This window comes from Alternaria rosae, assembly GCF_020736505.1.
Source record: "Alternaria rosae strain MPI-PUGE-AT-0040 chromosome Unknown BKA58scaffold_1, whole genome shotgun sequence".
Taxonomy (NCBI): Eukaryota; Fungi; Ascomycota; class Dothideomycetes; order Pleosporales; family Pleosporaceae; genus Alternaria; species Alternaria rosae.
Genome location: NW_025763570.1, coordinates 2,679,738 through 2,706,754, shown reverse-complemented (window position 1 = coordinate 2,706,754; position 27,017 = coordinate 2,679,738). Strand labels below are relative to the sequence as shown.

General features: G+C 52.8%; 13 protein-coding genes across 13 annotated transcripts; 5 read left to right on the top strand and 8 right to left on the bottom strand.

Annotated features, from left to right (window-relative positions):
- Positions 1 to 88: 88 nt before the first annotated feature.
- BKA58DRAFT_17644 (alpha-methylacyl-CoA racemase) lies at positions 89 to 1,797 on the top strand. Its single transcript, XM_046165288.1, has 2 exons — positions 89 to 516; positions 573 to 1,797. The coding sequence occupies exons 1-2, from the start codon at positions 447 to 449 to the stop codon at positions 1,694 to 1,696; spliced, it is 1,194 nt and encodes a 397-aa protein (XP_046031201.1). The 5' UTR covers positions 89 to 446; the 3' UTR covers positions 1,697 to 1,797.
- On the bottom strand, positions 1,749 to 2,721 carry BKA58DRAFT_425902 (ribosomal L27 protein-domain-containing protein). The gene is made up of 2 exons (XM_046172946.1): positions 2,475 to 2,721; positions 1,749 to 2,421 (listed from the first exon to the last, which is right to left on the bottom strand). Exons 1-2 carry the CDS (start codon positions 2,698 to 2,700, stop codon positions 1,829 to 1,831), a joined length of 819 nt encoding a protein of 272 aa, XP_046031200.1. The 5' UTR covers positions 2,701 to 2,721; the 3' UTR covers positions 1,749 to 1,828.
- BKA58DRAFT_328904 (Dynamin central region-domain-containing protein) lies at positions 2,722 to 5,686 on the bottom strand. Its single transcript, XM_046168128.1, has 6 exons — positions 5,375 to 5,686; positions 5,249 to 5,318; positions 5,075 to 5,169; positions 4,275 to 5,016; positions 3,324 to 4,224; positions 2,722 to 3,275 (listed from the first exon to the last, which is right to left on the bottom strand). The coding sequence occupies exons 1-6, from the start codon at positions 5,392 to 5,394 to the stop codon at positions 3,022 to 3,024; spliced, it is 2,082 nt and encodes a 693-aa protein (XP_046031199.1). The 5' UTR covers positions 5,395 to 5,686; the 3' UTR covers positions 2,722 to 3,021.
- BKA58DRAFT_373128 (ATP synthase alpha/beta family, nucleotide-binding domain-containing protein) lies at positions 5,673 to 8,440 on the bottom strand. Its single transcript, XM_046169184.1, has 9 exons — positions 8,163 to 8,440; positions 8,059 to 8,104; positions 7,973 to 7,994; positions 7,877 to 7,925; positions 7,745 to 7,829; positions 7,024 to 7,691; positions 6,851 to 6,976; positions 6,016 to 6,789; positions 5,673 to 5,960 (listed from the first exon to the last, which is right to left on the bottom strand). The coding sequence occupies exons 1-9, from the start codon at positions 8,424 to 8,426 to the stop codon at positions 5,904 to 5,906; spliced, it is 2,091 nt and encodes a 696-aa protein (XP_046031198.1). The 5' UTR covers positions 8,427 to 8,440; the 3' UTR covers positions 5,673 to 5,903.
- A 264-nt stretch (positions 8,441 to 8,704) lies between these two features.
- BKA58DRAFT_434082 (uncharacterized protein) lies at positions 8,705 to 9,357 on the bottom strand (the record flags this gene model as incomplete). Its single annotated transcript, XM_046173242.1, has 3 exons — positions 8,705 to 9,030; positions 9,082 to 9,149; positions 9,353 to 9,357. 3 exons carry the CDS (start codon positions 9,355 to 9,357, stop codon positions 8,705 to 8,707), a joined length of 399 nt encoding a protein of 132 aa, XP_046031197.1.
- Positions 9,358 to 12,253: 2,896 nt separating this feature from the next.
- BKA58DRAFT_17455 (uncharacterized protein) lies at positions 12,254 to 13,267 on the top strand. The gene is made up of 3 exons (XM_046165252.1): positions 12,254 to 12,380; positions 12,431 to 12,793; positions 12,841 to 13,267. The coding sequence occupies exons 1-3, from the start codon at positions 12,330 to 12,332 to the stop codon at positions 13,222 to 13,224; spliced, it is 798 nt and encodes a 265-aa protein (XP_046031196.1). The 5' UTR covers positions 12,254 to 12,329; the 3' UTR covers positions 13,225 to 13,267.
- A 43-nt stretch (positions 13,268 to 13,310) lies between these two features.
- On the bottom strand, positions 13,311 to 13,797 carry BKA58DRAFT_434080 (EthD domain-containing protein; the record flags this gene model as incomplete). Its single annotated transcript, XM_046173241.1, has 2 exons — positions 13,311 to 13,556; positions 13,609 to 13,797. 2 exons carry the CDS (start codon positions 13,795 to 13,797, stop codon positions 13,311 to 13,313), a joined length of 435 nt encoding a protein of 144 aa, XP_046031195.1.
- Positions 13,798 to 14,374: 577 nt separating this feature from the next.
- BKA58DRAFT_305387 (Metalloenzyme, LuxS/M16 peptidase-like protein) lies at positions 14,375 to 17,722 on the top strand (the record flags this gene model as incomplete). Its single annotated transcript, XM_046167061.1, has 2 exons — positions 14,375 to 17,120; positions 17,172 to 17,722. The coding sequence occupies 2 exons, from the start codon at positions 14,375 to 14,377 to the stop codon at positions 17,720 to 17,722; spliced, it is 3,297 nt and encodes a 1,098-aa protein (XP_046031194.1).
- Positions 17,723 to 17,836: 114 nt separating this feature from the next.
- BKA58DRAFT_17458 (uncharacterized protein) lies at positions 17,837 to 19,161 on the bottom strand. Its single transcript, XM_046165253.1, has one exon. It carries the CDS (start codon positions 18,919 to 18,921, stop codon positions 17,950 to 17,952), a length of 972 nt encoding a protein of 323 aa, XP_046031193.1. The 5' UTR covers positions 18,922 to 19,161; the 3' UTR covers positions 17,837 to 17,949.
- A 239-nt stretch (positions 19,162 to 19,400) lies between these two features.
- On the top strand, positions 19,401 to 21,965 carry BKA58DRAFT_351072 (uncharacterized protein; the record flags this gene model as incomplete). Its single annotated transcript, XM_046168542.1, has 3 exons — positions 19,401 to 20,157; positions 20,423 to 20,862; positions 21,174 to 21,965. 3 exons carry the CDS (start codon positions 19,401 to 19,403, stop codon positions 21,963 to 21,965), a joined length of 1,989 nt encoding a protein of 662 aa, XP_046031192.1.
- A 461-nt stretch (positions 21,966 to 22,426) lies between these two features.
- BKA58DRAFT_407553 (uncharacterized protein) lies at positions 22,427 to 23,121 on the bottom strand (the record flags this gene model as incomplete). The annotated part of the gene is made up of 2 exons (XM_046172034.1): positions 22,427 to 22,856; positions 22,913 to 23,121. 2 exons carry the CDS (start codon positions 23,119 to 23,121, stop codon positions 22,427 to 22,429), a joined length of 639 nt encoding a protein of 212 aa, XP_046031191.1.
- A 920-nt stretch (positions 23,122 to 24,041) lies between these two features.
- BKA58DRAFT_425895 (NADH-ubiquinone oxidoreductase) lies at positions 24,042 to 25,175 on the bottom strand. Its single transcript, XM_046172945.1, has 3 exons — positions 24,804 to 25,175; positions 24,530 to 24,697; positions 24,042 to 24,442 (listed from the first exon to the last, which is right to left on the bottom strand). Exons 1-3 carry the CDS (start codon positions 25,137 to 25,139, stop codon positions 24,308 to 24,310), a joined length of 639 nt encoding a protein of 212 aa, XP_046031190.1. The 5' UTR covers positions 25,140 to 25,175; the 3' UTR covers positions 24,042 to 24,307.
- A 46-nt stretch (positions 25,176 to 25,221) lies between these two features.
- Positions 25,222 to 26,823, top strand: BKA58DRAFT_373109 (alpha-acetolactate decarboxylase). Its single transcript, XM_046169183.1, has one exon. It carries the CDS (start codon positions 25,720 to 25,722, stop codon positions 26,500 to 26,502), a length of 783 nt encoding a protein of 260 aa, XP_046031189.1. The 5' UTR covers positions 25,222 to 25,719; the 3' UTR covers positions 26,503 to 26,823.
- Positions 26,824 to 27,017: the final 194 nt, after the last annotated feature.

Below are 27,017 nucleotides of genomic sequence, written 5' to 3'. Positions count from 1 at the left end.
GTTCGTCCAGCGTTTGGAAGAACAGCTCCGCGACTTCTACACAGTTCTCGACCCTTGAAGAGCCGCTCACGAAGACGTGCGCGCGCTGATGCCTAATGCTTGGAAGAGCGGGGCGAGGCGCGCCATGACATACTGTGGGATGACATGTCATAACTCATCGGACTCGTTCTGAGACATTTAGAGCGAGGGATATATCGACTCGTCGTGATGGTCTCGTGTGAAGCCAAACAGACCAGACGCGAACGATGAAGCTACTACCCCAGCTTTCGAGCTCTCCACATCCGCACCTCGGCTTCCAGAGCATGCTTCCCCGCGGGAGTCCTTAGCCGGCGCAACAGCCAACAATGTCGACGTCGAGCATGTCTACAACTAAGCTTGCGTCTTCTTCTCTTTACGCGTGTTCTTTCAATCGTCCCAAGTAGTAAACTACCTCCAGCTACCTCGTCATGCCGTCAGCAAACCAACCACCTCCACTCGCGGACGTACGCGTCCTTGAGTTTGCAGGACTAGCCCCAGGTAATCTCAACCTCCCTTCGCAAAATAGTCTCTAGGCTCAATCTAACAGTATTCAGGCCCCTTTGCGGGCATGCTCCTAGCAGACTACGGCGCCTCAGTCCTCCGCCTCGACCGCGCACCCTCAGCCCCATCCTCCGATCAATTAACGCGACGCAAAACCTCGATATGCGTAAACCTCAAATCCCCAGCAGGCCTCGCCCTCATCAAAAAAATAATCCCCCAAGTCGACGTGGTAATCGATCCCTTCCGACCTGGCGTCCTCGAGAAAGCCGGTCTCGACCCTGAGAAGGTGCTGTTGAGGTTGAACAAGCGATTGATCGTAGCTCGCATGACGGGCTTCCGTCGGGATGGCAAATACAGTCAAATGGCCGGGCATGATATCAACTACATTGCTGTCTCCGGCGTGCTAAGCATGTTTGGCAGGAAAGGGGAAAAACCGTATGCGCCGGGCAATGTCGTGGGAGATTTTGCGGGAGGCGGCGCAATGTGTTTCATGGGTATATTGCTTGCGCTACTGGCCAGAGAAAGAAGCGGCTTTGGGCAGGTTGTCGAGGCGAACATGGTTGACGGGAGTGCGATATTGGCGACTATGCCAAGGTTGGGATTGAAGACGGAGGTCTGGAAGAGGGAGAGGGGCACAAATATGTTAGATGGAGGAGCGCCCTTCTACGATACTTACGATACAAAGGATGGAAAGTACATGGCAGTGGGCGCTATTGAACCCCAGTTCTACGCTGCTCTACTCAAGGGTATGGGCCTGGAGCCGTCGGATCTACCTGGTAATAGGGACGACAGGGCGGACTGGCCAAAGTTGAAGGACTTCTTCGCCGCCGAGTTCAAGAAGAAAACACGCGAGGAGTGGGAGGCCATCTTCGATGGGACAGATGCATGCTGCACACCCGTACTGACGCAGGGTGAACTCGAGACTCAGGGCTTCGATCAACGGCCGGCTGTAACCCTGAAGTCCTCACCCGGGTATGCGATACATGATGGCAATGATGGGAGGTCGGCAGCAGAGGGCCAGGGTATAGGAATGGATGGCAGCGGATGGAGCGAGAAGGGCTTGAAGCCTGGCAGTGGGGGCGAAGATACATTGACCACATGGATGGGATGGACCAAGGGTAGGCATTATGTCGAGGACCAAGGAGGCTTGGTTTGGAAGGACTCTGCAAGGTTATAGTCATGTCAGATTCTCGGCTCATCGTCATTTGTTCACATACGCGCTTCCTGTATTCGTAAATAGCCAGTCAAGGGCTGTATATCTTCAGTTTACACATGTATTCATACAACCCGCAGTATGTCGTCTCGTTACTTAGGCCCTCGCCTTCCTCGCTTTCGGTTTGCTAGCCTTCTTGCCAGCATTCCGGAGCCTCTTCCTCTCTATGTTCGCCTTGATCCTTGTGCTCCTCTTCCGCCAGGCCGTCCATCGGTCACCCGGCACAAACTCCTTGACCTGCACACCCGCCTTCTCGGCCGCACGCCCAATCTGCCAGTTGGCCTCACGGTACGCGTATCCCTTGCCAGCGGTCAAGCTCAGTCCCTTCCGTGTCGCTTCGCGCGGGGTATCGCGGACGCTACTTGGGCTGCCTGTGCCGTCGCCAACTTGTAAATCCGTTATGACAACTGCATCCGCAGAAGGGCTCGTCGATGTAGTGATGGGAACGGCGAGCATATTTAAGCGTCTCCGTCTCGCCGCATTTGGTGGGTATGGAAGGGTGTGGTCTTTCTCGAGGGCGACACCAATGTATTGCCTCTTTGGGTGTTTATTCGGATCACGGTAGTACCGTACGTAACCAGACTCTGTAGCGAAGATGCAGTGGTCGCGGCCGAATTTGCAGTTCTCGCCGGGAAACCAGGCTGTTCCTCTTTGTCGGAAGATGATGTTTCCTGGGATGACATACTCTCCTACAATGCCGTTAGCCAGGCTCCTAACTGCTTATTCAAACTGTAGAACACACCCCCGCTCTTCTTTGCTCCTAACCGTTTGCCAGGTCCATCTTTTGCTCCGTTGGCTCGTCCTTGGGCCTGATGCGCTGAATGCCTTACGAAGGAGAGGACCGGGGCGGGTGCCGAGGTGCCATTGGCCACGCGGAGGGCGTCGAGAACACGGGTAGATGGCGCGATGAATGTCTTTGATGTCGCCAATGATGCGCGGACGGGCGCAAATATCCGTGGGAGCAGCATGGCCGCTCGGGTGTTGGAGAGGCGGGCCTTCGAGTGCATTGCGACTTTTCGAGATGCTCGGTGGTCCGTGCGCGCTCCGCATGCAGCCCGACTGCCACGCCCGCGCAGTCGCCATGGCTCGTAGCATCACAGCGAGTACAGAGCGATCACACATCTCAATGGCTGACATACATTGCATGCATCAACTGTAATATGAACAGGCTCAAGACAGAAACCTAGCAAGCTGCACCCAAAACACCTTGCCCGTCATGGCAGGATGCCAGACCCAGAGAACACAACCTTGGAAGTCTAGCCGCAAGATCCTCCCAGACACGCATCCATCTACTGCACTTGGTTGACAATCTCTTGTGCCTTGGAAAGGCTCTCCACCATCTGCTGGCAATCCTTCCGCCTCTTGACAGTGTACTCTGACTCCTTTAGTAGCTCATCGAGTTCGTCGGTCTTGTACATGTTGGTGAGAAGCTCGCCCTGCATATTTTCCTTGGTCCATTGAACGAGGTTCAACATGATGGCTTTAGGTACCATGTCGATCATTGTCCGACGAACAATGTTGAAGTAGGAGGTGATCAGTAGTTCTGCACATCGTTAGTCTATGTACGATATCAACGCCAGAGGAAACTTACTAATAACTTCGACTTCTTGCGACTCCTTCTCTGAGAGGGTACCGGAGGCCTTGAGCGTGGGTGGTGGTGGCTCCATAGCCGCCATCTTCTTCTTGTTCTTGCTGGCGAAGAAGGAACCAAAGAAGCCACCACCCTCGTTAGGATCAAGTGAGGGAGATATCGACCGCGGCGGCACGCTAGGTGGAAGAGGCTTTCCAGTCTTGGGATCCACTTGTTGAGGCCGGCTGCTGTTGTGTCGCTCGTGTACGATGGCCATGGCGCGTGAACCATTGATGAAGTCAGGGTGACCAGTGTTGATATAGACGGACTCCATGGCAACAAGATCCCTTACGAGCTTGTTGGTGGGCTCCATCGCCTTTTTGAAAAAGCTGACGACGACCTGGTGTAGCTTCTCCTTCAAGCCCGGGTATCTTCGGAAAGCGTTCTTGTTGAGGAGCTGGCTGAGAATTCGAATCAACTCGTCGTAGACGAGGCTGACACACTTCAAGCTGGGTTCCTCTAATCGCTTAATCTGTTGCTTGACAATGAGCTCGAAAGCAGTAGTACCGACGAACAGCGCTGGCGATGAACCGGAGGAGTTGTAGAGAACCGTCCTAATGTCCATGTCTTTGACCTGGTCGAAAGGATCAACGGCCTTGACACCATTGGCATAAAGTTCGTGGTAGACGAAAGAGATACGAGCACCGCCAGACAGCTCTACTGCAGAAAGCTCTTGGTTGTTGCCCTCCAAGACTCCTCTGTATTCGTTGGTGAACTCCGTGATCATGTTCAAGACAATGTTGGAGCTGTTGCCGAGCATGGAGTTGCCTAGCGAAGCAAGTTCTGCCTGGTACTTTTGTAGTGAGGAAGCGATGCGGGCCTTGATATCGGGGAGCGTTTGTTTGATGTGCATCATAAGGATCTGTAGCTGTCAGTTGCTGTGTCGAGGTGTATCGAAGAGGCTGAGCTTACCAAGTTCAGCTTGCGCGCTAGGTAGGGTGTACCACAGTACGCCGCCTTGTTACGGTATGCCTTGTGGTTCTCAAAGTATTGCCTTTCGTGCTCGAGCGCGTACGAGATGGCCTTCTTGTTCTCAATATCCCTCTGTCCTCGATTGACGACTGGTACGTAGCCCAACCTCAGCGGAATGATGCGACCGGCGAGAATGTCCACGACGTCGGTGCCCTCGTCCATCAAGTCGACCTTGGTCAAGACACCGATAGTCCGTTGTCCTTCTGGGTCCACCTCGCGCGCCAGCTTGAGACCATCCGAGTTGGCTAAATCGGTGTTGGCAGCAGTGACAGCCAGGATGATTGCGTTGGGCTTGCTGATTTGCTTGAGGACCATCTCTCTGATCTGGCGCTCAATATCCCTCGGTTGGTCTCCAACAGGCACCTTTGTTAGACCTGGCAAGTCGACCAGCGTAAGTGTGAGGACGTTTGGCGAGTATATCCTCAAGTTGATGGGCGCCGGTGAGATACCCGCATTGCGACCCGTCTTGGACTCCGTCTCTCTCACAATCTCGTCCCTGATCTTGCCAAAGTCGTGGAACTTCTGGCCAGGAATGTGCAGGAACTCGCCCCACTCGTCAACATTGTTCTCCTGGTCTGTTGTCTTTGCTCCCTCGGTGGTGCCGTTCGCTTGCGAGGATGCGCGGTTGATGAGCTGGAGAATGAGCGGTCTTCGGGTGACGATACCGGTTCCTCGGGGCAGGCTGGAGAGCTATCGTTAACCCATGTCTCTCAGGCCATGGCGCAGCGGTAGGCACTCACAAGTCTCGTCCAACAATGTTCTCGAGCACCGAACTCTTTCCACTAGACTGCGATCCTACAACGGCAATCTGGGGCAAGTCTATGGGGTTTTGGACCTGACTTAGGCATCAGTATGCGTCTTTGGGCTGTTGGTGTAGCCAGTTGCGCGCGGGCGGGTGGGGGGCAGCGACGTACTCCGACTGTAGTGAAGACATCCTGGAGCTTGTTTACGAGAGTAATCAGGCCCGGGTCGTTCACGTTGATGCTGTATAACCATGTTAGCTTTCCGCAATGCGAGGGGCTCTCCAAACATGTGCGTACGCATTTGGGTTTGTCGCCATGGTCGGCGAAGTGTGGGTCGAAGTGATGCGGATGCCTTCAGTGGTTGTGTGTAGAAGCGGTTTTGGGTGTTTGTGGTATCAAGGGCGCTGAAGGCGAGAGTGTCTGAGATCTGGGGTTGTTGCTTGCGGGTTGCGTAGCTGCTGCAAGTGCCAACGTCGGAGAGAGCCCAAGCTCCGATACGCCACACGACTCAGCCCCACGAAATATCCGCGCGACTTGGGGATATCTATCGTGTGCGTACGTCACCAAGCTGTCACATGTATCAAATCAGAGATGTGCTCAAATAATCCCATGTTCCACTAGTAGTGATCTAGAGCCACCTCGACATTTTGACTACCATGATGTCGTTCCTGGCGCACATGATGCGCATTGCGGTCACAGGACGCGACACGGCGTCGTCAGCGGGTTCAGGCAGCAGTATTGGTATCTTGGTACAATTCACATTCTACGATCTTGGAGATATACTAGACAGACACGCTACGGAGAAATCGCCTTCAAGCCCATGCATTTACTCGTCGACAACCGATGCAAACTTGTCGGTCATCTTCTGCAGGAGTTCCTCGTACTGTTTCGAAGTCAGCGTATGTACAAATCAAAGTGTCACGTCCTGCCAGACTTACCTTCTTGGTGACCTTCTCCTCTCCATCGCTGGGCAGCTCGAACTTCATTGAACGGAGCTGGCTCTGGATTTCCGAGGTCGCGTCGCGGACCTTGGGCCATGCATGTCCTTGGGAGACGGCCTTCTGGGCCTCGTCGTGGAAAGCCATCATATTCTTCATCATCCACTCGGTCTTCCATAGCGGACAGAACTGGTCATAGTCCGAATAACCGTTCTGCTGCAAGAAGTCCTCCTTGAGGAGCGTAGCCACGTCAAGCGTAATCTTGTCGCTGTCACCCAGCGCGGATTTACCGACAAGCTGCACAACCTGGTCGAGATCGTCTGACGTAGTGAGAAGCTCCTTGATGCGGTCGCGGAGACGGGGGAATTCCGGGTTGTTCTTGGCGTAGTACTTGTCGAGCGGGGTTGTGTACTTGCTGTAACTAATCGATGTGTTGACAGATGGGAAATGCTTTCGCTGAGCAAGCTTCTTGTCGAGACCCCAGAAGACTTGCACAATGTTGAGTGTACTCGTGGTCACGGGATCCGAAAAGTCACCTCCTGGAGGACTGACAGCACCAACAATCGACACACTGCCAAATCGTTCGGGGCTACCCAGAGCCTGAACACGCCCAGCACGCTCGTAGAAAGACGCAAGTTTAGCACCGAGGTAAGCAGGGAAACCTTGATCAGCAGGCATCTCTCCGAGACGTCCGGAAATCTCACGAAGAGCCTCAGCCCATCGTGACGAGGAGTCAGCCATCATGGCCACGTCCTTGCCCTGGTCGCGGAAGTACTATCGGGGTAAAATCGAGTCAGTGTATGTCTCACATTCACTTCGTACAGTCAGAGCTTACCTCGGCGACGGTGATACCAGTGTAGATGGAGGCTTCACGAGCAGCTACAGGCATGTTGGAGGTGTTGGCAATGAGGGTCGTTCGCTTCATGATAGGCTCTTTCTTGCCGTTGACATCGATAGTGAGCTGTAGCAAGTCAGCATGTCGTATACATCATAATTCAATTTCCATACCTCTGGGAAGTCCATCAAGACTTCCGCCATCTCGTTTCCTCGCTCACCGCAACCCACGTAGACAATAATGTCACTGTTGGAGAACTTGGACAGAGACTGGGAAATGACAGTCTTGCCGCATCCGAAAGCACCTGGAATGCACACGGTACCGCCCTGAACACTGGGGAACAGAGAGTCAAGGACACGTTGGCCGACGATAAGAGGCTGGTCGGATGACAGCTTCTCGTTGGAAGGACGGGGCACTCGTACGGGCCACTTGTGCATCATGCTGTACTCGGTCTTGGTGCCATTGAAATCAAGCTCCAAGATCTTCTCGTCGACGGTGTAGCTGCCCTTCTCAGCAATGCGGGTAATGGTACCCTTGGCACGGGGAGGCAGCAGAACTCTGTGTTCGCTGAGCAGACTGTTCTCGAAGACAGTACCGAACACGTCACCACCAGTGATGTGGTCGCCGACCTTGAGGGAACCGGGTGTAAACTCCCACTTCTTCTTGCGGTCAAGAGCGGGCAAGTTGATGCCACGGGGAATGTAGATGCTGTTGGCGTCGTCGGCGATGCCCTTGAGGGGACGCTGGATACCGTCGTAGATGGTTTCCATAAGACCAGGACCCAGCTCGACAGACAATGGCTGCCCGGTCCTGTATACGGGGTCGCCTACGGTTACACCAGCTGTACGATATTAGCCCAGTCCTCCAACGTGTTTCCATAAGCGGTATGCCTACCAGTCTCTTCGTAGACCTGGATGGTAGCCTTGTCGGCCTCGATTCGAATGACCTCACCGACGAGGTTATCGTGACCAACACGGACCTTGGGCAGTCAGCAGTCATCCATCCTAATAGAGCAGTTCCACGTACAAGCTCGTACATAGCACATCCGATCATATTCTCGGCGATGATGACAGGGCTGGACGGATCAGTATGCGACTCGAGCGCTGCGATGCGGTGACGTACCCGGAAATGGAGTAGATGGCGCCTGCATGGAATTAGCGACATGTCCCATTGTTCTCTACGTCCGAGTGCAAAGTATTCAAGCTTACCATGCTCCTCGCCCTCCGACTTCTGCTCCTGCTTCTTCTGTCCTTTCTGCGCGCGTGGATTAGCTGCCTGCCCCAAACCCGTCTCTATAGCTGGTGCTGCTTACGGGAGGCATCTTGGGTGCTGGTGCTTCCTTCTCGTCGTCGCTGGCTTCTTGTAGGTTGATGTGCGGTGGTGGCGGCCGGGTGGGAAGCTCGCCTTGTGGTGATATCAGCGGGCTCGCGGGAAGCGGCACTCGGTGTGGCTCAACGTCGTCGTGGCCGGCGGCGGTGTGAGCTCCAGATATCGAGATCTGGTCAATGTTCTTCTTCTGGACTAGGTCGTATAGAGATGGCCGTGTTCGCAAACGAGGACGCAGACCGAGTTGCATTCAATCGATCAACGATGTTGGATGCAGGTTGAGGTTGAGCACGGTCGACAAGCTAAGCTGCCACGCTAGCGTCTGGTGGGGGCATTCCTTGTCATCTGCCTGCGAGCTCCCCAGACATTTGTGGACATGGACAACAGTCGTCACGTAGTTGAAGACCTCTGTTCAAAACGTATAGTAGGCTTTCTCTTGGGCAGAACAGCGCAATGGCAGCAGGGCGAGGCATGAACCGTCGATGTTGACATACGTCATACCAGAAGCTACATCCCGTCTTCGGTAAGCTACATAGTGTTTCGCTTGCTGTCCCCCAGCCCCTTCATGAGCCTCTTCATCTCTTTGGTCGTAGCGAACGTATCCGTGTCAATCAAGGTGTCCCGCCTCCCGCCACTTTGCGCCTTCTCCGCGTCACCTTCCGTGCCTCCACTGAGGAGATCCAAGCCGGTCAAGGCTCTGCATGTCCGTCCGTCCTCCGCCGCGGACATGGGTTGGTCGGAGATGAGATCTGGAAGGAAACGTGCAAACAGAGGCTCCATGACGAGCAGCGATCCGCAGATGATGGCGACGTTAACCTCGATAGTCGAGAAGATTATAGCGTAGGTACCCGCCTCTGCAGTCGTGTCAGCGTACACTTGATATCAGATCTAGCGAGAGGCCATACTTGTGACTTCACCGTCATTCGCTGCGTCGTGTACCAGCACTAATCGTAGCAGTGTTATGATACATACACTGGAATCGGAGTCAGCAGATAGCTTCTTATCACTGGGAATGAAGGCACACACAATCCACCAAGCCCAAAGACTGCGATTAGCACGGTACCTAGGCACGGTATATGCGGGGAGAACAAAGATCGTTCAGCACCGCAGTTCAGAAGATAGTTGAGAATATACACAGCTGCTTCCCGAAACAATAAAAGAGTCCGGCGATTTCACTTCATGGTGATCATCGATCGTGAGATAGACGTTATGTTAATGTGTAGTCCACTAGTGGATCGGGCCACGCTGAACCGAAGTACACAGACTGGATGATATCATCTTGGTGGTTACTCGCTCTTTCTATGAGACAGCCATGGTGTTTAGACAGAAACCGCAGATCATCTAGCGGGTATAGAGAAGCAAACATCAAAGAGCGCGTTCCCACCACATTTTGTGACAATCGCGGCGACTTATCGAATTCTGGAGACGTTGTGTGAAGGAGTAGCGGCGGATTGCATCATATAAATGTGTGAAGGGTACACTTGTGCAGTGTAGCGAAGTGAAAAGCGAACGCTGCGCATGGTTCCGGGCCTTAGAGATGCCTAAAGCGAGACTCACAATGATTTCTTCAAAAGAGAGGACGCACATGTAAGGGTACACCTCAGCATGTTGGCTGATAGAGATCGGTCCGAATGTCCCTTGGAGGCTTGGAGGCTTTTACGCTAGGTGCTGTCAATTGTCATGTGTCGGACGCTATCTGGACCGACTATACTTCTACATGTGCATGAAGTATGGCTCTTTAGCGGTTTACCAGCATGGCGGCCGCGTTGACAGCTAGGGGACCTCTTTTGATATGGCTTCGACTGACCCGTGGACGCGTACCGGGTATTGTTGCCGACACGACACGGGGTTTGACGTCAGATCCAACAGGAGTTGAGTGTGAGCATACCTAGGAAGGCTCGGTTGCAAAGCATTTGAATCGATTAGCCTCCTCTTGGACACTGCAGTGGTATCGGAGCGGCACATCCACGTGGAGTGTTACATCGGCATGATGCCCATGGAACCGATTCAGAGATCACAGGCCGTCAACAGTTAGTGGAATCAGGTATGCCCAGCTCGTAGGCGCACAGGTGTTTATAGATTTGTCACTATGGGGGAGGCCTTAGTCTGCGCCCCGTGTAGGATAAGATCTTTGGTGGCTGCCTGGGTGGAGCCTTGCGCTGAATATGTGATAAGCGGTGTGCGCTCTGGGGTGATGCTCTATTGCCTTGCGTGCTTTTGTCATCAAGATGCGGAGAAGAGGCTATGACAATAGAAAATCTTGGGGTAAATTGCGCATTCGACCAGGGAGGGGTCCACCCTTCTTACCAAGGACCTCGCGGTCCGTAGAGCATGCAGCTGGCACCGAGATGTCTTTGCCGTTTAAGGTAGTCGGTTCATAAGGATTGCTCTACCAGCCGAAAGTGCACGATCCTCATCAACACCAGCGGCTGAGGCGCTTTAGACACCGGACATGGGCATGTTCGCGGACCGAGCTTCAGAGAACATGCAGGTGCATGCGAGATCGTTAAAGTTGCGTTTCGAGAAAGTGAGACCGGAGGAACTAGCAGCCGTTAGCGTCGAATTCGCGTGAGGAATTTGGAATAAACACCACCAGACTGTCGGTAAGTCAACACTCCATGTCGCGTATACGCCGTATGAGATTGGCGGTTCCCGAGGCTCTGGGATTTGTCAAGCAACACACGATTTTCGCCCTCGTGGCATCTAGCAGTCCCTTATGCGAAGCAGGCCCATCCATGTGGCTCTGTTGCGATTGGTCAGATTTCGAAGGACTTCGTATCGCGATTGGATAGAGGTTGTTTCGCGACGATCTCCCGTGCGACTTTGCGTGTCTGCACTATGATTACTGTGTCATTGACGACAACAAGGTTGTCATTCTTATCACAATGTCGCAAATTGGAAATTTGGTCCATTATCCTGCAAGCCCTAGTCGTAATCGTGCCGGAGCACGTTTCGGAGTTCAGCATGGTATTCGACTTTGGGGATTTGTTATCGTCCGCGTCTTGCTTGACAAATTATTCCCAAGCCTTATATGGGTCGCGAGTGTCCACGTTTTCAGCACATCGCAATGTCTTCTTCTGCTGCAAGCTCAACTGGCTCTCAGTCTTCATCCACTTCTTCCCCAAGAATCATGGCTTCTACCACCCACCATGCATCGTCACATCCTTTCCTAACACCTGCACACGCCTCCAACATATCATCATGGACAACTTCATTACCCAGACCTCATTTGTGTCCGTCGACAGAGTCTGAAACCGAACTTCAGTCCCGGGAGGAAGCTATCGAGGCCTACCGACAGATGAAAGTTGCGCTCTTCTCGAGAGCCCTGAGCCCCAATATGACCAAGCCCGCCTGAGCATCTTGCAGCGGGGCGGCTCCCCGCGGCATACCATAAGCCGACCCGCACATACTACTGAGACGACTTACCTTTAACGACCAATGGCGTCATACGCCGCCTTATACGGCATATACCTGGAGGCTGGAACCTCGACGATACCCTAATGGCACGGCGCGTTGCTAGCGCAGGCAATGGAGATACTGGTGGTCTGGGAGCTGACATCTATGGTGACGACGCCATGTGATTAGTCCAGATTCATTCTTGGTGGACATTGCAGTCCGGAACGTTCTCATGGTTCGAGGCGTAGGGTGACGCTAGAATATCACTAATGTTAATCCATGGCTCTCCAAGAGTTCTCGAACATTTTATTCCACGTCATTGCATGTTGTGCGAGTCTAGCCCATCTTGAAGTTCATCTCTTGTACACCGGTATACGCATTAGCCTCACCGCTGCATGTGCTCGTGCCCTGCTTTGTGGGAGACCGGGAGGTCGTGTGTAGCCTGCCTAGGTATCTCAGACCTTCTGAAGTACTGTTCATACCACCAGAAGCTGAATCTGATGCCTAGACAGTATCGAGATGGCGCCAAAAGAGGCTCTGTGGAAGCTCGATTGCGACATTGCCCAGGTATCAGGATGCGTGAGACGGCAAAGCTACATCATCGGCTTGGCACCTGGGCAGGGCCTTATCGATAGCGCGATGGGTCCATGCGCCAAAAGTTCGCCGAACGCGACTCTGCGCGCTCGCAAACGAAGACAGGAACACCACGGCCCAGCCAACCCTTCGCGGCGATACTGAGATTATAGACAATTACAACATGTCTGGAAATACGCCCAAAACAATGTCCAAGGGACTGATGGGGATGAAGGTACGGAGGTCACTAGTGGATTACCCCAGGAATACGCTGAACGCGAGTAGTTTATGCAGCGCGCGGCCGCAAAATCTTCGCCCTCGACGCCTAATGGTCCGCCTAGCAAGAAAGCACGCCTGTCGAACGGTGCATCTGCTGTAGGAACCTCGGATCACGAAATCATACAATCGGGACTGGATGCGGAAGAAGCGAAGCGCCAGGCGGCTCTAGACAAAGCTGCGCAACATGCGGGTGAGACGAAGTGGGTGTTGAGTTTCAAGGACCCTCTTGAAGGGAAAAGACAAGATGCAATGAAGGTCAGGCAAGCGGGATTCGCTGAGCTCGACGCAGAGGATGATGACGAGGATGATGAGGAAGATGTCAAACCTATAAGAATGCAGTTCGGCGGTGGTGTCAAGAAGAAGGCAGATGTGTGTACAATTTGCACTTGCGATAGAGTCAAACTAACGGGATGCAGACATCGGTGCCTTTTGTCAAGGCCGAGAACTCGGAATCAGAATCCGAGCATTCTTCAGACGACTACGATTCGGACGATCCTGCCGCAGATCTTATTCGAGAGACCAAGCGCGAAATGGCCACGGAAAAGCGAGAATCCAAGAAGAAGCGCGCAAGTATTGGCGACGAGTCCGTCAAGGCAACACCGAAGCGACAGAAGGACAATGGCGACCTACAGGGGTTGACATCTATATCAGGCAGCCGACGGTCGGGAGGCGGGGGCGGCTTCGGTGGCATGGCCAACATGGAATGCTATAAATGTGGGCAAAAGGGACATATTTCAGCCAACTGCTCGTCTACACCACGAGGATCTGCAGGCAGAGGCAAAGGCAAGGGCCGGAGGTAGCCGCGGCGATGTCTTCTCGATGTATTTGTACACTTGGTCCGGTTCAATGATACCCCATGAAGACTCCGTCTTCAGTTGCGCTTTGGTCATCCGACCTTGTTTCCGTCTTGGATGAGCATGTACTCGTCTCCGACCATCATCTTCATTTGGCTGTCGTCCATGAAGTTGTCATGATCGCCATTCAAGGCAGCGCCGTCTTTGTCGTACATGAACTTGGCCAGCGCCAGATAGTCGGGGAAGACAAAGGTGCAGATGGCATCATAGTCCATGAGTTTGGCTTTGCCGTGCATAATGTCTTGCATGGCTTTTCGATCTCGCTCTAAATGGTATGTCTGTGGCGGTCTCAGCTTGGGTGCTATGTAGTGGACTGCGCTCGGGCTGTACAAGGCTGTAGCTGAGGATGCCATGGCGCTGCAGGATGGGAACTGCGCGCTGTGCGTGGTTGTTGTTATAGTACTCGATAAAGTCGGCATCGGACATGCCATCTTTCTTCTTGATGTATACAGTCGCCTTGACAACCTTTCTGAAGCCAGTCGTGTTCGCGTAACCTGCTTGAAATGCCTTGGGTACCATGTTGTCACGTAGACGAGGATCAACGGTGACGGGCACGGGCAATAGCCAGCCCTAGTGTCTTATCGACAATGCAGGGCCCACCGTATCTGACGTTGGTCGCTACCACAACGCCGGACGTCTGCTGCACGCATTGTCTAGTGAATAGAGCCGCAGTCAGCGCCTCCCACTTCCCCGCCAACAGTATACCACTGTTCCTCACCGCCTCTTGTCTGCTACAGCTGCAGGCAATTGATTAGTCTAAGACAACAGTGAATCACCAACGGACCCGCCTGTCCGACCATTGTCCGCTCCACCGCAAGTCTTGTGGATGCTCCCATCGCTAGGCGCACGACAGTCTCTGGGAAACCTGTCGCTGGTACCACGACATCGAACACTCGTTCCCAGGCTACCGGTTGCCTGGTCGATTGCACAGTACACAGCATCGTCATCACACTACTCAGCCTCGACTCGGCTCGCCACCAGTCACCTCGGACCACGTCCCATACATAACCCGCTTCGTTGCCAGGCCGCCGTCGTCCCGCTACCAGCTACACATCGCGCCCTTGCGACTTCGCCGAGAAGAAAGCAACCAGCCGACATGGCGGAAGAGCTGGGAAGAGAAGCTGGGGGGAGGTCGCGCATAGAAGACCTAGAAAGGCCACAACTCGACGATCGTTCTTACCGAATCATCACTCTACCAAATCAACTAGAGGTCCTATTGATACATGAAGCGGGAACAGACAAGGCCAGTGCGGCGCTGGATGTCAATGTGGGCAGCTTCAGCGATGCGCCGGACATGCCGGGTATCGCGCACGCGGTGGAGCACCTGCTGTTTATGGGGACTGAGAAGTACCCAGAGGAGAACGCCTACAACCAATATCTGACACGCCACGGCGGATATTCGAATGCCTTCACAGCCTCTACCTCAACCAACTACTACTTTGAGCTTTCATACCCTTCCTCTACACCTGCGAGCAGCCAAACCGCATCGCCAGACGTGTCACAAACCAACCTGTCAGAGTCCAAGGACGAGTCGCCGCTATGGGGAGGGCTGGACCGCTTCGGCCAGTTCTTCATCAGTCCTCTGTTCTTGGAAGACACTGTCGATCGCGAGCTCAAGGCCGTGGATTCAGAGAATAAGAAGAACCTCCAAAATGATACCTGGCGGATGCACCAGCTTAACAAGGCATTGGCCAATCCAGATCATCCCTACAACCATTTCTCGACAGGAAGCTACAAGACCCTCCATGACGAGCCTATAGCAAGAGGCGTGAAGATTCGAGACGAGTTCATCAAGTTCCACTCAACGCACTATTCTGCAAACCGGATGAAGTTAGTCGTCCTAGGCCGAGAGAGCCTTGACACACTGGAAACATGGGTAGAGGAGATCTTCGCAAAGGTGCCGAACAAGAACCTTGGACAAAATCGTTGGGACATGCCCGTGTACACCGGGAATGAACTGTTGACACAGACCTTTGCCAGACCTGTCTTGGAATCGCGGTCATTAGAGCTTCAATTCGCCTATCGCGATGAGGAGAAGTTTTACGAGTCACATCCTTCAAGATACCTTAGCCACTTGCTAGGTCACGAAGGTCCCGGCAGCATCCTTGCACACATCAAAGCAAAGGGATGGGCGAACGGACTTGGTGCTGGAGGCTCTACCCTGTGTCCTGGCTCAGGGCTGTTCACTGTCAATATCAAATTGACCGATGAGGGGCTTAAGAATTACAAAGAGGTTGCCAAGCTTGTCTTCCAATATATCGGGTTGATGCGCGATCAGCCGCCTCTCGAATGGGTGGTCGAGGAGCAAATGCGGATCAGTGAAGTGGAATTCAGATTCAAGCAAAAGAGCCCACCCAGCCGGACTGCCAGTGGTCTCGCAGGCATTATGCAAAGGCCTTACGACCGCAAGATGCTGCTAAGCGGTCCAGCCATCATCAAGAAGTTCGATGCCCAGCTGATTAGTGAGGCTATGTCCTACCTCCGACCAGACAACTTCAGGATGACGATTGTTAGTCAAGATTTCCCAGGCGGATGGGACCAAAAGGAGAAGTGGTATGGAACAGAGCACAAGGTCGAGAAGATACCAGAAGACTTCCTTGCCGAGATCAAAGAAGCGTTCGAGAGCAAGAGCCGGCCGGCAGAGCTACACTTCCCGCACAAGAATGAGTTCATCCCGACCCGGCTCGAAGTAGAGAAGAAAGAGGTTGAACAGCCGACCAAGGAGCCGAAGCTTATCCGCCACGACGACAATGTGCGCATCTGGTGGAAGAAGGACGATCAATTCTGGGTACCCAAGGCCAACGTTCATATCTACTTCCGAACACCCATCACCAATGTCACAGCTCGTATCACGTTATTGTGCACGCTCTATCGCGAGCTTGTAAATGACGCTCTAGTGGAGTATTCCTACGACGCCGACCTATCTGGGTTGGTCTACGACTTCACCAACCATATCAGTGGCCTTTCGATTACCGTCAGCGGTTACAACGACAAGTTGCACGTATTGCTGGAGAAGGTCTTGCTGCAGGTACGGGATCTTGAAGTATCAGAAGATCGTTTCAGGATTATCCATGACCGTATGCTACGTTCTCTACGCAACTGGGAGTACGGGCAGCCTTTCCATCAGGTTGGGACATACTCTCGACAGTTCAAGAGTGAAAAGAGCGTAATGAACGACGAACTGCTTCCAGAGCTTGAGAATGTGACGGCTCAGGACGTACAGCAGTTCTTCCCGCAAATTCTGGCGCAATGTCAAATCGAGGTTTTGGCACATGGCAACCTATACAAGGAGGAAGCTCTGAAGATTACTGATCTTGTAGAACGTACCATTAAGCCAAGGAGACTGCCATCGAACCAGGTACCTACACGCCGCGGACTCATCTGGCCATCCGGCAGTAACTTCATCTACGAGAAACAACTAAAAGACCCCCAAAACGTCAATCACTGCATTGAATATAGCTTATATGCCGGTCACCGTTACGACAGCGTTACGCGCGCCAAGCTCCTGCTTCTTGGGCAGATGACGGACGAGCCGTGTTTCAATCAACTTCGTACCATTGAGCAGCTCGGCTACGTCGTCTTCTCTGGCCCTAGCTTCCACGACATCTGGTCAGGATACCGCATTCTCATCCAGAGTGAGAAAGATTGCCGGTATCTCGAGGGTCGTATCGAGAACTTCCTCAACACGTTCGAGCAGACATTAAACGACATGAATGAGGAAGACTTTGAGAGCCACAAGCGTGCGATGATCAATAAAAGGCTCGCAAAATTGAAGAACCTGTCATCTGAGGACAACAGGTTCTGGAATCATATTTACAGTGATTCGTATGATTTCCTGCAAGGTATGCTATCATCTACGCCCTTACACTAGTGTGGTTCTAACGGGTTTACAGCCGATGTTGATGCCGCGACTCTTGAGAAGCTTACCAAGAAGGACATGGTCGACTTCTACAGTCACTACATCTCAACTTCGTCCTCTCAGCGCTCCAAACTCTCAGTACATCTCCAAGCGCAAGCCAAAGCCAAGGAGCCATCGCTTGATGAGAAAAAGACTGCCGCTGCCGCTGCGCTCAAAATTATCCTCGCCGAACACAAGATCACAGCCAAAGACGAGGCTTTTGAGACTCGTGTCAAGGATGCCTCGTCCAATGAGGCTATCTCTGATGCAGTTGCCAGCCACCTCACTGAGGATCTCAAGATAGAGAAGGAAGTCGCAGACAAGATTCTCGATGAAGCAAAGGCTGCATTGGGTGTAGCGGATTCAGGTCTGCCGGCTGCGCCTCAGGCTCTCGATGCGAGTGCAGATGTCAAGAGCGTAGTCGATGCATCACAGCCTGTTCTTATCGAGGATGTGCATGCTTGGAAGGCAAGTATGCAAGTCAGCACCGGCGTGCGACCCGTACGGAATTTGGAGGAATTTGTCGAGGTTGCTGAGAAGCTATGAGTGAAAAAAACCGCGTCGACCATTCTTTCAGCAATGCGCCGAAGGATTAGGACAGAACACAGAGATGCTTTATGAGGATATAGAAAAAATGAGGAAGGGATGCAACTTCGTTCCCAGCTTAGCGTGGTAGTATTCCCCTTGCCAATGAATCAATCATACGCGTTGCATATATCTGATCTATATTCCTTGATGAGCCATGTGAACCTCTACCCGTCGTTAAGACTAAGTCAACTTCTCGTCCCAAACGTCTCCGCCTCGTCACTCTTCACAAAGCCAACAGGCGAACCGAAACACCACGCACGTGGGAATCCGATGCCCCATTTAGCCATCAAGCTCCGCAGATCTCCCTCCGTACCTGGAATTACATTGATGAATATGCGGTCGGTATCGCAGCGGGGTTCCGAATGCACTGCGCCTTCTTCCCCGCCTATCCTGAAAAACGCCACTTCTCTAGAAGCCGGGGTCTCATGTTCCACATCTTGCAGAGAATGTGCCAGCGACTGTCGTACGGAGTCTGCATACGAAGAACAGCCTACGCAACGCATCGATGTACAAGTATGGCTGCCCACCTTCTCTTTCTCCCTCTTCTTGGTCTCCCCTAGCACTTTCAGAGCCATCTCATTACGTTTTGTGAACAGAGTGCTTGGTCCGAGAAGTGTGGAACAGAGCTTCCATAGCCTTTGCTCACTAGTCTGAGCAAAACCCAAACCAGGTGCTTCAGCATCGTAGGTGAAAAAGTTCTCATCTGTGTGCCAGCGTGGTGTATCGTATTCGTGGGTTGGCGCGGTGCAACGGATAGTCAACCAGTAATTGTGAATCCTCGCTTCTGAGAGGAAAGTCTGTAGCCACGAGAGGAGAGGGAGGAGTTGGGATATCAAAATGGCGGGAGAAGACAGTGTAAGGGCTGCCCAGGTGTGGAATGACGGTGGGAGGGATGTGGTACTTGCGTGGAGGAGGGGACCGCAATATGTCCATGAAGAAGGGCTAAGTACTTTTAGGCGTGATGGGGATGTACTACCAGCTTTGGAGTCTTCTGTCGAGGCATCGTCTGGTATGGTGGTAGGTAGGTATGGGATGAAAGCGTGGGAGCCATATTGCGGTAGTGGATTGATGGCTGGTGTTGAAGCGTTGTGTATCGTCTTGAATGATGGCTGCACATTTTCAATCGAGTTGGGTTCATCTTCGTAAAATAGTAACATGTTGAGCGAGTCTGCTCTCAGTACGATTGAGGGGGATTTGCAGATACTTCTGCAGTGGTCCGTAGCTAACGACGATTTGACTTCTGCAACTACGTGTTCTACGCGCTTTGGTCACACAGGGCGTCTGATTAGTGGTTGATGTTTAGGGCGTGGTGGTACAGGGGGCGCGGCATCAATCCTTTGCCGGACAGGTATATCCCACTCATGATTCAAGGAGACTTCGAAATACCGCCAGACCGTATTGCACGAAAAATACCACCAGGCAGACTCGTCAATGCGGGAGTTGGCAAGGTGCTGCTACCTAGGTAATCAGCAGACGCGACCGACGTGGATCGGCCCGTCAGGGTCCCGACGATTTCGTCATACTTGGAAAGGCGCAGTGGCAGCTCTTCGCACATGGAATCACAACACCGCGCAAGGCGTAAGGAGCCACTCGGGCCGGCAGGTTGAGCAAAAGAGGAGGAATTGCCACAGGCACTATGCTACGACGTACCATCCTGCGGGCGGCTGCGCGCCCACCACAACTCCTTCGCAGACCACACACGCGCCGCTATGCGACGGAGCCGCCAGCCTCCCCAGCGTCCTCCCAGTCGCGCATTGAGCGCTTCAATCGCCGCCTGCCAAAGTTTCTGCACAAGTACACCAATGCGCTCGGCAATGCGCCAGTCACGCACATCACGTCATTCCTCATCCTCCACGAGCTCACGGCCGTCATCCCTCTGTTCGGTCTCGCTGGCTACTTCCACTACACACACTGGCTGCCTCCGTGGTTCGCAGAAGGGGCTTGGATAGCGTCAGGCGTTGAGCGCTTCGGTCGGTACTTCAAGCGCAAGGGCTGGATACGCAGCGATGAAGCGCTGGAAGCTGAACGTGAGGTCGATGAGATCCAGAAAGATGGCAAACAGAGGCAATGGATGAAGAGTCAGGGTTTTTTGTCAAATTCCGACGATGACGGCATCGGCAGCGAGACCAAGAGGTTGAGGAAGGTGGACCAAGCGTGGAACATCAGCGAAGGTGGTGTCAGGCTGGTCGTCGAGTTCGCGACAGCCTACGCGATTGTCAAGATGTTCTTGATTCCGAGGATTGTGTTTAGCGTCTGGGCTACTCCGACCTTTGCGAGATGGACAGTTGGCCCGTTCTTGAACAAGTTCCGCGCCATGTTTGCGAAGAAGGGGAACGGCGCTCCTGGAGTGGGTACTGGTGCTGTCGAAGGGGGTGCTATACCGAAGAGTAGAAGTGGAAAGACTTAATCATCCAAATGGACGCTCTAGTTGCGGACAGGCTCTTGGTAGGTACTCGAGGTCTGCAATGTACATATCTGTCGTACCACTGAATGCAGATATGTGGTAAGCATTTCTCGATTGGCTACTTTCCAAGTCACGCCTTACTATCGAGATCGCGGTGAAGTCTGTATTTCCCTCATCTTCTCATTCCCGCCATAGGCTACCGTTTGCTTCGCTCGTCATCGGCTTTCTCGGCTGTTGCCCTCTCTCATCTCCAGTCACTATACAGTCCAATCCCGCGATCAGCAAGATGTGCTTCGACGACGACGATTACAGCTACGAGTCGAGAGTCGAGGCTCGAAATGGCCAGCGCTACTACACAGAGGATTACTACCCACGCTTTGGTATGTCCAGACGCCGCCGATATGGCCTCGGCGGCTCGTACTACCCTTCGCGCTACTACGACCACACCCCCAGAGGCCGCTACATGAGCAGAGCAGCCATATATCCAAATCGACACTCTCAGTACGGCGGCGGATATCCAAGTGGTGTGGTTCCTGGAACTTATTCCAGGGGCGTAGTCCTAGGCGGTCAGTCTCAGACTACGGTACCTCGAGGGTTTGTTGGAGGTGGCTATCCCGGTCATTCGCCTGGATATGCATATGGTACCGGACACCATGTCGGTGCTCGTAGTGTTGTGCCGGCCAATTCCGCAATGGTAAGTCTCCGCTCGTCTTTCTTTGCCCCGATTACGCTCGTTCGCGCCTTCCCTTTACTACACCGCTGCCTTGCTCCGCCTATCATTGGCTCGCATGATATCCTGAACATCGCGTGGATCTCGGAGTTTACTGCCGCGATACCATATTCTCCTCGATCTTCTCGTGTCTCACTTCGACCTTTACCTCCCTCTACTTTCGCCTTACCGCCACTGCACCCTTCCACTTCCAATCTACCGACACCGCAACATTCCTCCACCACTCTCGTCGCTATCGCTCGATTGGCAATTCATCGTCAATCACTGCAATGGAGGCATACCCAAAGCCCCGCCACCAATATATCTACAACCCCCGTTACGGCCAACGTGGTCTCCTCTCCTATGCCGGCCAAGCCGCGAATGGTGCTGCACCCACCGGCGTCATAGGAGGCGGCTATGGCTATGGTGGGTTTGGAGGCGTTGGTGTCGGTATGGGTGTCGGTATGGGTGTCGGATACGGTGTGGCGGCCTACCAACCTGCGGTATACAGCGCCCGTCCCTTGTACCCTCAAACCTACGCCACGAACTACTTTCCCCAGAACTATTATGCCTCCAACTACTCCCACCCCTCCTATGGCGGTGGCTATGGCTACTACAACTACAACTTGTATGGCTCGCTGTACCCACTTGCTAACTTCTATTACCCTTACCAGAGGACCTACTACAACACTGTACCTAGCTACGGCTACTCGGCGCACGTTTACCCACCTGGACCAAGCACAAATACAACAACATACCATGTGACAAACAACCAACCGCAAGGCTCCTCAGGACCTGCCCCGAGGACAGTCAGAGAGACAAGACCAGCATACGTTCACGGTCACGCACAGCAAGGTCCCACGCGCGAAGACATCCAGATGGAGAACCGGAGGATCGCGACTGACCGTGGCTCATACGACCCGCGCAAAATTAGGCCAGCGGATGCTCGTGACGACGATCCTTTCTGGTGTCGCGAGCTCAACGGCGAGTGGCATCTCAGGTCCTACTACCAGATTGAAAATGAGTGTCATCCTGGCCGATGGATGATGGACGCTAACGTTGGCTTCCTCGTCTTCCACCGCGCATGATCGGAGCGTGCTCTCGTAGCTAGCGACGCGGTCAGCAGAGACAAGTGAAGATTGATGGTAGAGGCAATAAAGGGTGATTCAGATCACGTCAGAGATCAACAGCAATAAGGCAATGGGGCGACGGGATCTACAACTTTCACAATCTTGTACATGTATGGAGTGGTGGAAATCTTCATGACGAGCAGCATATCATGACATCGGCGTTCGGGTTGTGCAGGACAGGCGTTATTAGGGTGTTTCTTGGACGGTTTGCAAAAGCGACGGCGGAGTTGCGACTGCGCGATAGATCATATTGACACAGCACATTGCTCAAATATCCTGGTCCAGATCTTACACTCCACTCTCATGGTATTGTCCCGTAATTACATCCTTGACATTTCAGAATTCCTTACGTGGAACTCATCGAGTCCAACACAGACTCAAAGTCGTCCGCGAACAGGTCCATCCTTAGATCCTGCACCTCACATCTTTTCTCCCTGAATCGTGGCAACCACCTTCCGTGTGTGCTTCGAGTCCCTGAACTCGAGGTACCATATGCCTTGCCATGTGCCCGTGTTCAGCTTTCCATTCGTAATCGGAATCGTAACGCTTGCGCCGATCAACGCAGACTTGACATGCGCGGGCATGTCATCGTTGCCTTCTGCATCATGGCGGTACAGTCCCTGGCCCTTCTTGTCCTCCGGCACAATGCGGTCCAGCGCCGTGCTCATGTCCGCGCGAACATCCTGATCCCAGTTCTCGTTCAAAGATAGCGCGCACGATGTGTGTTGAATGAAGAGGTTCAGCAGGCCAGTCTTGTAGTTCTTGATCTCGGGCACTTCTTTGAGGATGTGGTCGGTGATGAGGTAGGAGCCGCGCGCTCGGCTGGGGAGGGTGAGGGACTTTTGCGCCCTAGGAACTGTCAGCACAAACAGACACGTTGTAGAGTTGACAGAACAAGGCCATACCAAGACATGATTGGTATAGAGGTGCAGATGTTCGGGCTCTTGCACAGTACGCTTGTGCGTGGTTGGGGCGTTGGCACGAGGTAGTTTGCGAGGCTGTTGTAGGGCGCCCAGAATATACCGACAAAGAGTCCTGGGAATAGAGCGATTACGAAGATGAAGACGATTAGGAAGGTCGTTAGATGTGAGCTTGTTGACTGTAGTTGCGGCATTTGGTTGAGCTAAAGTTTGGGGAGTTGAGTCGCGTTATGTGGGGTGCAGTGACGTCAGAGGAGAGTCGCGGCGGGGTTAGGTCATCTTGAGTGTAAAGAGCATGTCCGTTTTCAACTTTCACACCCAACATGCGCACATGATACACGCCTTGGCTGTATGGCCATTGACGCAGTAAGGATGGGGTGCCACGCTGGGCCAGTGGGCCATGCTGAATCACCTGTAGTGAGGTCCTTCCGCCGGGCACAGCCTTGTTTTCCTCTTTCCGCTTTCAACTAATCAGCAACGACTTCAACTGACAATCAGGGCCCTCAGGATGCGCTTCGTACGTGCTTTTGGCGTGATTTCAAGATCACCGAATCAGTAGCAAATATATGGAAACCAAGATGAACGTACAAAGCACCATTTTGACCGCAGAGGAGAGACTGCGAGTGCGATACCCTCACTTGAAGTGCCCAGATTCAATTAACGCAGAGGAAGCCATCGGACATGATGCCTACGGATCATGAGCCAACGAATATCTCAAACTCTTACAGGATAGAAGTCTGAAAGATCATCCACCTTCAATGCAGTTCGCATTCTTTGAGCCATTGTTATACAAAAGTGGAGCACGTTGGATCTTACATATACAACGGACATGTCACCAGCGTGCCCAGGTTTGACGCATGCTGATGTTGACATAGCCTTGACGCTCGTGGGAGCAAGACCTTGTTCTCAACTCAGATGGCAATCTCATAAACTATCCAGCTCAAATGAGGGCCTCTCCACTCCTGGTCATTGCCACGAGGGTCGGTTGTCTTCCAGTATGCGCTGGGGGTGACCTAGAGATAAGAGCCCAGAAAACGTTAGTATTGGTGTGCTTGTAGTGCATGCTGCTCAGTCCTATGGAGTGGCACGTTAAGGCTGTCTCCCATCCATATAAGATGACCATTCGACGCTGTCAAGTAAGAGATGGTTCAGTTTGAGTCGCGAGAGCCATGTATTCAGAGAATGCACTCTGCTCTCGAGGGATAGTATCAAAGCGGAGCTCAATTCCAGACTTTTCTTGAGTTCGATGCGCATGCGCTGCATCGTTCAGAAGACAGGCAAATACCGCGATCTCAATACGATAGTAGACGACAATTTGTCAATGTCTCAATTGCAATGCATATATACACCAGCCCTGACCTCTCTTCTGACAGCCTCGCTCTATCGCTGTGCAAGCGGCTCATCCGTAACCTTCTGCGTCTCGTTGACTTCCGCCGCATCGCCTTTGGGTCCAAGGGGGTATGATAGCTCGTGTTCAGGGGTGGCTTCGAGGAGCGGTCGGTGTTTCTCGTGTGCCTATGAAGGTAATTAGCGGTATTCTCCTGCAACAACCAGCTCCAGTATCGGAAGGCTGAAGTAGACACAATCGAAATGGAGACTTACGAATGGAAGTCCACAGTATGTGCACCAGCAGATCTGGGGCTTATCTACGTTGATGAAGATCCTTGGGTGTCCGAGAGGGCCACCGCCTCCGTCACAGGATACAGTACGGTCGTGCGTCCAGCGAACGGGCTGCTTGTGGATGAGCTCGATAGCGGCGTATGGGCGAGGCTGCACGAGTCTCTATTAGCACATGTCTCTTCTCTGCATGAACTACCCCCTTCATCTGTCGTTTTGATCTTCTCTATGATCGCCACCCCGAAGAATTCGCACATACCTGATCCTCCATAATGCTCTGCTCGAACCTTGGCCCACTCATGGCAACCTCCCTCGGGTTTTGACTCCGCGACCAAATGCCCTTGTAGTTCGGCGCCTGTTCAACCCTCAACTTTTCGGCTGTCTCTGGAGACTCCTGCAAGACCTTGTCGAACGAACCCTCGGAAGATGTAGGCATCGCATTGGTCTCGGAAACGTTCGGCTTCGCATCGCGCTTGACAGGGTCGTTGGCGGGGACCTGGTTGCTGGTCGTCGCGGTGGAGGTGTAGCGGACGAAGGAGCGGGAGGTAGCCGCTGCGCTGCGAGAGCGCAGAGCGCGAAGGGCCGTTGGGAGCATATCGGGCGAGGTGTTGGAGCAGACGGGCTGCGCAATTGCTTGGGAAAGATGCCGTTTGGATGGTGAAGTTGAGCTTCCGACGGTTCGCGCTAAATCACTTACATAAGCGATCGTGTTATTGGCTTGCTTCCCTTCACACTCAACCTTCAAGGAAGGTGATCCCAAGAAGATTTCCAAAAGATTATACTGAACTCGGATTTTGAGACTAGTGAAATCATTGTAACGAACTACTAACTTGGTCTGTGAAGACATGACCAACACATTATCAACCGACATTCAGCAAGAGACACAGTCGTATGGTACATATCGCACTCTCCTACTCTGATATTGACGATTTCGACGATTACAGGTACCTATTACGGCCGATCAAATTGGAAATCGAAACTCGAAGGCATGAAAGCCACAAAGAGAATGGCGTATCACGCAGAAGTTCGATCGTCTGAGCCGAGAAGGCGACATGGAGTGAAACCCCTGAAGGGTCAGGATTGGCCGAGTACCGCTTCGCAAAGCACATCAGTGAGTTGATCTGGAACCACCATCTGTACAACAGAATAAAGCTTGTAGAAGATAACGCCTAGGGATGACGCCCACACACCGCAGGGCTGATATGGTGGCCGAGTCGGAGATCGGCTCTCCGCTAAGCCCGGACCCTTACCTACCCAACCTCGAACTCCAACATATCAAATACCAGATACCATCACCCGAATCACAGACTTTTACAGTACTCTCCATCATGGTTGGCTCAATACCAAACGATATATTCCAATTCTCCACCTACGCAGCTCTCAACGCCGGATTCAATCAAGGCCAACCCCGAACCGCAGACCTTACTTCCCACGGCACAGATGGCATTGGTGTTTACGAAGATGGCAGTCTCATGATCTTGAAAGACCGACAAGCGTACGCACTTACCAAGGATGGAAAAGCAAAGTCAGCACCCATGAATGCACGCCTTCCTCTCGCATTGGTCACAGTATACCAGCCAACTTTTCGTCTGAAGATCGGGTCGATATCTCTGGAAGCCCTTGATGAGCTCGTTTCATCCGATGATGTGGGTCCAGCGAAGGGTGTAAATACTCTTATGCCCTTTAAGATCGCCGGTCGTTTCGATTCGATAGAGTTCGAAGATGGGCCCAGTAGAAATGCAATCGACGGTACGCTGTTCGGCTTCGTGGTGCCAGCCTGGATGAAGGCTATCAGCGGCCCACGGATCCATGCACATTTCCTGGACGCAAACGAGGAGGTCGGAGGGAGGGTTGTAGATTTCACCATGGCGGAAGAAGCAGTGTTTAGTTTTGCGAAATGCGGTAGATTTCACTTGGGCTTTCCGCAGGGGGGAGAGTGGGAGGAGATGAAGTTGTGATTGGAGCGGTGTGCTCGAGATTGGACGACTTTCATCGCGTTGATCGCTTTATAAAACTGTCGCGATCGTCTGAACATGATAACACTACCAGGCACTTAGACACCATATAATTACGCAGCTCCATCGACACCATCGTTCTGCCCCCTTGTTTCATACGCGTCCTCACCATCGCTGTTTCAATCGCAATGGCATTGACGAACATGTCTCAGGGCTTTCTTCGACGACATAGAAACCCTCGCCGTTGTCGTTGGCTTGTTGCGTTCTCTTGTTTTCGTCGAATCATGCATCGTTTTCGATATTTGCGCTGCTAGAATCAAGCCCATTGTCGATATCATCATGATTATTGGATGTCCTATGTCAAAGTTCCACTGGGGTACTCAGAGAAGCTCCTGCGGGCGTGATTGATCAGCGTATGAGTGGTCGTTATGATCTCAACCCACCAATTCGTCAAGTACCATCTCTTCGAGCGTCAAACCATCTGTCAACAAGTTCCCAGGCTCACATATAACTCAATA